The 9360-nt window shown below is 38.0% G+C and overlaps 1 protein-coding gene across 1 annotated transcript; it reads right to left on the bottom strand.

The window, feature by feature from the left end:
• Positions 1-2543: 2543 nt before the first annotated feature.
• On the bottom strand, positions 2544-7761 carry ubiad1 (UbiA prenyltransferase domain containing 1). Its single transcript, XM_037684349.1, has 3 exons — positions 7570-7761; positions 5389-6009; positions 2544-3428 (listed from the first exon to the last, which is right to left on the bottom strand). The coding sequence occupies exons 2-3, from the start codon at positions 5975-5977 to the stop codon at positions 2941-2943; spliced, it is 1077 nt and encodes a 358-aa protein (XP_037540277.1). The 5' UTR covers positions 5978-6009; positions 7570-7761; the 3' UTR covers positions 2544-2940.
• Positions 7762-9360: the final 1599 nt, after the last annotated feature.

Genomic DNA, 9360 nt, shown 5'->3' on the forward strand with positions numbered 1-9360 from the left:
GGTGGAAGTGGTCTCCAGCTACAAGTACTTGGGTGTACACATGAATGACAACCTCAGCTGGAGCAACAACACCACCAGCCTGATCAAGAAAGCTCATCAGAGACTCTACTTCCTCAGACGGCTGAGGCGAGCTGGTCTGGGAAGCTCAGTCCTCACCTCCTTCTACAGGTGTGCAGTGGAGAGCATCCTGTGCTCGAGCATCAATGTGTGGCATGGAGGCTGCACAGCTGCAGAAAGAAAAGCTTTGCAGAGAGTGGTGAAGGCTGCACAGAAATCTGTTGGAATCAGTCTCCCCACCATCACAGACATCTACACCTCCAGATGCAGGAAGAGGGCCACCTGCATCATGAAGGACCCCACCCACCCAGCACACACACTTTTTGCCCCACTCCCCTCAGGAAGGAGGTTAAGGAGCATTAAGTGTAGAACCACTAGACTGAGGAACAGCTTCTACCCTGAGGCTGTTAGACTCATGAATATCTAACTAGAATAATCACTGTGTAAAACATATCATGTTGCTGCTGATCTGTTTCATGTTGCTGCTGATCTGTTTCAATGTTGATGTGTTCATGCGTGCACATCTGCTCACAGACTCATGTTCATGTTTGTGCTGATGTTCAATGTTTTATGTTATGAGTGCTTAGTGTATATTTAGTTGATGTTTTTCTTAGTTCATATCTTAGATGTTTTTACTGTTTTTCTTATACATTTTATTGTTGGATGTAACTGGGACCCCGTGTACATAATTTCGCTCCACCACATGTACCACATGAGGTGCGAATGACAATAAAGAAACTCTGACTCTGATATATATATATATATATTTATATAGTGTGTGTGTGTGTGTGTGTAATGTATTATATGTAAACAATGTAACAAAATAAAAAGGATTTAAAATGCAAGCTATTTTTAGCAGTTTTACTACTTTTAGCTCAAGTTTTGCTTCTTTTAGTTTTAAGTTATTGTACTTTTAATTTTAGTTTTTATTGTGCTGCTATTTTTAGCTTTTAGCCATTGCTTTGATAATTCAATTCAATTTCAATTCAGTTTATTTATATAATGTTAGCTTTTAATTGCCATTTTGCTCATTTTAGTTCTGTTCTGCTCGTTTTAGCTTTTAACAATTTGGCTTTTGCTGTGTTGACAAATTTGAGCAGTCTTTCTGCAACAGTGTTCACACAGTTTTTTTTTTGTTTGTTTGTTTGTTTGTTTATTTTTACAGAAAATGCAATTTCTATAGTTTTTTTTCCACAAACCAGTCTTTGTTTTGTTCATATTTAATGAGTTTTTATGTCAAAGAACTGTTTGACTGTTACACTTTACTAATTTCAGCTGTAATTGTCTCTAAAAGCCACTGTAAACTCTCACTAGGGCCAAAGTCATCTGTAAAACTTATCAATTTCAGTATGTATGAAGTACTTTATAATATAATGTGAACAATTTCTGACACCAACCCTATGAGGATCCCAATAACATAAGCTTATACGCATGTACATTTATTCCTACAGGCTGATTCACAAATTACTGCCTGCTTTGAGTAGCTCCTCTGACACCATTCCTTTCCATTTTGTTCATTATATCAATAGTGTCAAAATGCACAAAAAACATTCCACTCTTCCCAAATATTAACTTTTTTGTTGATTTTTCTCAGCACATCTAATTTTTTTTTTTGGGCTCCAACAGTCATCTCCACTGTTGACTCAGTCCACAAGCGTGTTAGTTGTCCTCATTAACCTGTTTTGTTGTGCCCTTAATGAAATCTCTGAGGATTAACAATAGTTTAAATGAGGGTCGGGGTTGCCTTCCTTCTTCAGCCAGGTACAACACTGGACTTAACGACTTATCAAATATGACTGTCAAACTACTGTCAAAATATGAAAAGGAAAAACCACTGAAAATACACATCTGTTAATCCTTCAGCTTCTTTCACTGGGATTATAGGAGACACAACAATAAGGCAACTGTCAAGAGTCAGAATTGTGACTCAAATACATATTTTGCCTGGATGTGTAAATGATTAAATATTAAACCAATCAGCCTAAGTGAAGTATCAGTAATTGGCTAAGGAAGCAGCTGTTAACTATTAAATACTGCCCTCTGCTGACTAAAAGCTTGAATTACAGTCTTGTACATTTTATTAGCAAGTTTACATGTACTGTATTAAATATGTTGACATGAAAAAGTCCTCAAACATTTTAGAAGAGTTTACTTACAGTGACTTAAAGCGAAAATAGTCATTTTCAGATAACTTGTGTGTTAAAAGTTAAAAACATCCTTGAAGGATTCAGCTCAGCATCAACATGTAAGAAGCTGCTGATCATAAACTGGAGCTCAAAGGAAACTAAAGGCACAAAACAAGTCCAGTTGCTCCCTGGTGTGGTTGTAAAAGCAAAATAAAAGCTCGTCTCATTTCACGTTACAGCCGTCATAACCCTTTACATTCCTGAAAAACTTTAGGATAAACGAAAATTACAAATAATTCTAACACTATTTTTTATTTGCAGCTTTTACAACTTTAACCAATAATAAAGACATGGCATATCAGTGTCAGTGAGTTTTTATTACAATCAAATAAAACTACCTGGCTCTCCAAATAAAATGCCAACAATCAAATTAATTATGTACCATACATAGTTTCTGACTTTATTGTGTTTGTGGCAATGTTTGGTATTGTATCTTTAAGAACTACAAATCCAGCAAGTGGCTTCTGAACAGTCCACTCCTTTAAAATGACAAACGTTTCTTAATTTAAACACACTGTGAACGGCTTAATACTGCAAAGAAACCTGCGTCGATCTGTTCGAGAGGAGCCCCGTTCAGCTCATAAATTAATAAATTAAAGCCAGCATAAGCCTTCAGACTGATTTGTACAAATACACAGAACTATGTTAAACTAGACAGTAAATAAAACACAAGTATGAAACGTCAAAATCTAACAGATCACAGTAACGGCAAGCTGCCAGGAGGTGCCAGAATGATCCCGAAAACATAGAAAAGTCCCATGAGGAGGTTGAGCTTGGCCGTTTTCTGCGGGATCTTGGCATAACATCGACTCCTGAACTGTTTCTCCATGGGGAAGGCCATGGGCAGCGTGAGCAGAGGCAGAGCCATGCTGATGGTGTAACGGGTGGCGAGGATGCAGAACAGCACATACGGGACAAAGAGCAGGAGGTTGTAGAGGACGTAAGAGAGCGTTGGGCCTATAAGGATGGCCAGGGTGACGATTCCCGCTTGCTTGTCCGAGTCCATGTCTCTTGTGTTGTTGCTGTGGAGGATGGCCTCTGTGTTGAGGGCCAGCGGCACAGCGTAGACCAGCGGCAGCACCGACAGGTAGCCCACCTGCACAGCGTGGGCAAACATGACAGCCAGAGGGCCGAAGGTAATGAGGATTACTATGTCTCCTAGGGCCACGTACTTGAGGCCGATGCCTGGGAGAGAGAAAACAGGAACCCACATTTAACCATAAACAAGCTGCTCATGAGTCAGTAAACCTTCAAAACACAGATATCATATCAGGTTTCTGTCATTTACGCTCAGTGATCTCCTACGTGGAACTTGTGAGGTGAATTTTTGAGCAAACCTAACAGACAGTCTGAAAATTTACTCTTGAATGAGATCATTGACAGCATTCAGCACCTCCTCGTGATGACGTTTAGGGTCTAAAACCTTTGGCACAAACTTCCAATGCTCCAAATCAGAGCTGCAGAGACTGACATTAAGTTTTATTGAGTTAAAGCGTCCTTCACTTCCAGTACTGTAAGTACACATATGAGCCGATCATTACAAACATCTTGGTTTTTTTATTATTATTATTATTATTATTTTTAAATACTGTGTGTAAGACAGGGAATTTGTTTCAGATTTACAATTAGAAAATAATAAATCCGTGCTATTGTCTTAATTAGACAAGTCATGTTTAGAGTAACTGATAGCAACAATAATTGTCACAGATTGGTCTTTTTCAGCTGTGGCCCCTAAACTTTGGAACAATCTGCCCCCAACATTAAGACAGGCCACTTCACTTCCTGTTTTTAAATCTCTTTTAAAAACACACACGTTCTGACTGACTTTTAACACGGTGTGATTTGATTTACTATTTTATTGTTTTGTGTTTTACGTTTATGTGTAGATGTATTTTTTTCAACTTTGGCGCCTTGTTTTTTAGTATTTTAGTTGTATTTTTTTAATATGTTTTTTAGAATGTTAGTAGTTTTTTAGTATGTTAGTAGTATTTATTTATTATTATTTTTTGTATATTTAGTATTTTTGCTGCATGCTTTGATTTGATTTTTGATTTGAAAGACTTGCGACCTGGATATGGGCACCAGTGACCTCCTGCAACCCGGAAAGGAAGAAGCGGGTAAAAATGATGGATGGACGGAATCCAGTATTTTCTTTTGTCTTAAAATGTACAGTATAAATATCAAATGTTTGTCTGGCTTTTCATGCCAGAAAAGCCCCCTCTAACAAACTTAAAGTGGCCCATGGGCCACCAGTTGATAATGACACTTGTAGCAGGTGTAGTGGACTAGGCCCATGTCAAAAACTAAGTCTAAGGTCAAATCCCTTGACCTTAAGAACCTTGTGGGACAGGAACTGTCATTTCATTGATTTGAATCCAGAAATTGTGACTCTGGACACGTTAATTTAGTGAATGAAGGGGCAGAAATGGCTCTTTTGATCCTACAGGTTGCAGACCCATGGTTTAGAGTATAGAAACAATGTTTAGAATATAGTGTGGGAAGGGTTTAAAACTCCTTAATTACTACTGTAATATACTAAAATATAAACTACTAACTACTAAAATAAACTACTACTTACTACTTGTACCACTACTTAGCGGTTCTTCACTTATCGCGGGGAGCAAAGAACGGAAACACCCGCGATAAACAAGGGACTACTGTACTAAAATAAACTACTACTACCACTACTATTACTGCATACTACTACTACTTGTGTACATAATTTTGTTCCATCTCATGTACCACATGAGATGATAATGACAATAAAGTTTAGAGTACTTGGACTACTGTATCTCTACTTCAGTTTGTGCACTAATCGCGGGGGGTCGTGGCCATCGACACTCGTGATAAACGAGGGACTACTGTACACTCTAAAACAGATGAAGTACCTGATGAACATTTTCTACTTAAAATCATTTCAAATACATTATTTGCAGCTGAATGAACACACTTTCAGTGGTAGTTTTTTCTTAACGCAACAATGACTAAACTTTTTTTTTTTTCACATTACTGCAACGCTTACATTTAGATACTCAACAAAATGCTGCGCTGCTTACAACAGTTTAATGTAAGTGTCGTGCTTATAAATGTCAGAGGCTTAGAGAAAACTGGAGGCAACGTTTCAAGAGGTTTAGGTTTTACTCACCTCCAGTGTATAAAAAAGAGCTGGAGAGTCCTCCAAAGTAAATAAGAGCGAGATGCTCCAATTTAAGTGTAGACAGGAAGTAGAGCAGAGTGGCACACAAGCACCCAAAAGAATATAGCAAAGCGCCAAACATGACAACATCCTGGGGCACCAGAATTTCATCCACAAGAGTTCTATCATCACTCTTCTTATGGTCGATTCCCTTAGAGAAATCATAGTAGGTGTTAACAAGGTTTCCTGCTCCGTGGACGACGAGGACAGCCATGGCGCACACCATCAGGACGACCAGGTCAACAGAGCCTTCCAGTTTGTACGCCAAGGCGCTACCGAGAGCCACGGGTGTGAGCGAAGTACTAAAGCTCCAAGGTCTCAGAGCCAGCACGTAGGCCGCACACTTATGTCTGACGTCTGAGGTCACGCGGGCCATCCTCAACGTGTGCTTGGTTGCAGCAGGGTGGCTTTGCTGCGAGTTGTTCACATCAGGTTCCCACTGTGCACCATTATGACCATTTGATTCAGCCAGTACCAATGTCTCTGCCCTGCTTTGTCTCTGTTCTTTAGCCATTCCTCTGCAAGGACTGTACAGCATGAGCAATGTTCTCAAGTTTTAGTCTGGAGTTTCTGTGTGGGGGAAAAAAAAAAAAAAAAAAAAAAACAGCAGAGATAAGTTAACACACTTTAACGTTGGACATGGCGTTTACACTGCTTTCTATACAAATACGCTGTAACACATGTGTATTAAAAGTGTCAGAACAGTGGGTTGAATAAAAATGCTTTCCTATCGACTAGCAAACATCTTTTTTACAATATATTCAGGACTCTAAGAACTATAGACTCAAAAGTTTTCTTTTTTTTTAATGACTAAGAGTTTGAATATTATACAGTTAAAAATGTCTACAGGTACCCCTGTGAAAACTCAAGTTCAAGAGCCTGTGTTCAGTGATCTGTATATTCCAATCTGTACTGGAATATTTGATAATGAAAAGTGTTACAGCCCTGCAGACTTGAAAGTCCTGTGTTATGTTTTTGCATTACACTTTATTGGAGGAATGTAGACTAACTAGTTGACAAAAAAAACTTGCTACTACTTAAAATGTCTTGTGTTGTTAACAGTGTCAAACTCTTAACAATAAAAATGCATACTCCTAGCTCTATTTATTATTTTACATATCAATAATGGTAATCAGGCAACACAGTGGCGCAGTTAGTAGAGCTGCCGTCTCTCAGCCAGCAGGTCGCCCCGGTTCAAATCCTGGCCGGGGACCTTTCTGGGTGGAGTTTGCATGTTCCCTCCATCGATGCATGGGTTTTCCCCTGGTACTCCAGTTTCCTCCCACAGACCAAAAACATGCATGTTAGGCTGATTGTAAATTGCCACTAGGCGTGAGTGAGTGTGAATGGTTGTCTCTATGTGTCCCTGTGAGGGACTGGAGACCTGTCCAGTCCCCCGCCTCTTGCACAGTGATGGCTGGACATGGGCACCAGTGTCCCCCATGACCCGAAAAAGGAAGAAGCGAGTAAAAGATAATGGATGGAATAACAGCAATCCTCTGGATCAAAATGCATTGTAAAGTCAAGGCTCAAACTAAAGAGATTATATTCAGAAAACTGGCCTTAATGTCTGTTTAACATTGAACTTCTTGACTGTGCATGTAAAACAATATAAAAAAAAATAACTTCCAAGAAAAACATAAATAAGAGTTCATATAACCTAAAGGCCTTTCCTCATTCACAATCAATATGTTCATATCTTAAATGTCACACTTCCCAAGGTAGTTTCAAATGTATTTTAGATACTGTTCATTAACGAAATGTTAATATTCGTAAAGAAAATCGTACTTAGCCAACTTCTCATTTCAGATGTCTGCATTGTTTATTTAGTCAACAATAAATTCATTTGAACAGTTTTATATTAAATCCCATCCCATCTATTTTTAATAAATATCAACTATATTTGGGGGCGTTTGTATTTACATTGTTGCGAGCTATTGAAGTGAACATTAGATCGCACTCAAACAAAAACGACAGGATTTGTAGGAAAATACATGAGATTTGTCGTGTAGCCAAGACAGATAGAGACAATTTGAGATTATAGGATTAAAGCTAATAGGCTAACCCGCGAGCTAACGTTAGGAGTTCAGGGACAGATGGGAGGAAATGTCCGACGCCAGCGACTCGTACCTGCTACGTCCTCAAAGTCCGACTCGAGCTCGGATTCTTCTCACTCACCAACATATTTCTAAAAACACGGAACCTGGCATGGACAGAGACAGATTACGTGTCAGTTTTGAAGAATCGTGACAGAAGCCCGCTGAAAGTCCTACTACACTTCATGGACACTTTTCGCTTATTTCCTCCGTCACGAGTGCAACGTCGTCTGCTGTTCGAAGAAACTGCATATCACATAAATTAGTTCCGGCGTGAACACAAACCCTCAACTATTTTCAATAAAGATTAAAAAAAAAATAAAAACAAACTCAGCTAAACTTTCCACAGCGCTTTGTCAACGAGTGTTAAAAAAAAATCAGAAACAGCCATTATGGTCTGTATTCATACAAGAACTCCAGATGTTAAAACTTTCATTAGACAGTGCTAAAAAACCACAAGCAAAAAAGCTCTCTGATCACCTCGGTCAAATAATGCCATCTGACAAATTATTTTAGTAATTATGTAGAATGTTAGATAGTTTTGTGTTTTTTATTTTATTTTACTTGTACCATATTATTTGCAAATTCTCTGATAATAATATTATCTAAATTTAAATTTATAATGGTTAATATGTTGATTTCTTTAAGCACATGTTGACCTTAGGCGGTACGACAGGAGATAGTTTTACATGTTTATATGTATCATTGTCATTTGAGATTGTCATTTGTTATTTTGTTCTTGTGTTCTGTATGTTCAATAGTTCAATAAAGTTAAAAAAAAAGAAAAAAAAGCAGAAACAAAACTATAAACATAAATAAACGAAAAAAAACTGGTTACAAAAGTGCAATTTAAAAAGAAAAATTAAAAAATCCCAATAAAAGCAATAAATAAAGAATTAAAAGAAAGGAAGTAGTTGTATGAGTTTAAAAATAAAATTATACATACCATATAGCTAAGGTACATGCTAGCCTCGTACTTACCCAGCATGTGCCCTATCAGGTATGTCCCTCATTAGTACTAGGTACATATGGGTTAAGTAGGCATGTATCCTGTAATTAATTACCTGATGCATAATACGACATACCTGGTACTTACATGGACTATACTTATAGGGTAAGTACAGGGTACTTGACAGGTAATTACGTGGTTATTAACTGGTACTTTCAAGGTAGGCCTACATACCTGCTACCTATTGGAACCAGGTATGTATCCGGCTGTGTTATGTATAGTAATTTGCTACCAAAATAACATTTAAACAGATGTCACAGGCAATGATTACAAATACTAGTTAAAATGAAGTGTGTTTAAAAATGTTAAGTTTGAGCTTAGTATAAAACAGAAAGTTTGTTGGTGTCCAGAACCCAGACATGAAGTTGGCTCTAGAGTAGCGGTGCTTGAGGTTCGGAAGCTGATGGCTCTCTGCCTTCAGCGTTCTTGTGCAAGTTAACCCAAAATTTACAAGAAATCGCTTAAAGATAAATGATTGTACAGTAATCAATCTTACAGCAGAAAACAAAACAAGCACCTGTTTCCTGTTTCACTTTGGGAAAGATTTTTTTTCTTCATTTTGGAGATATACCATACCATACCATACCATACCATACCATACCATACCATACCATTTTATTTATAGAGCACTTAAAACTGCGACAAGACCAACCAAAGTGCTGTACAGACAGAAAAACAGGCAACACATAAAGCAAAATACAAAATGAGGTAAATCAGAATAAAGACATAAAAACGATGCAGATAATAAATATGACGACAAACCAGTGTGGCGCATACAGGTTCAAAACACAGATCATCTGGTGTTGAAAGCTACTG

Source organism: Nematolebias whitei, chromosome 11 (genome assembly GCF_014905685.2).
Source record: "Nematolebias whitei isolate Nwh7 chromosome 11, NemWhi1, whole genome shotgun sequence".
NCBI classification, from domain to species: Eukaryota; Metazoa; Chordata; class Actinopteri; order Cyprinodontiformes; family Rivulidae; genus Nematolebias; species Nematolebias whitei.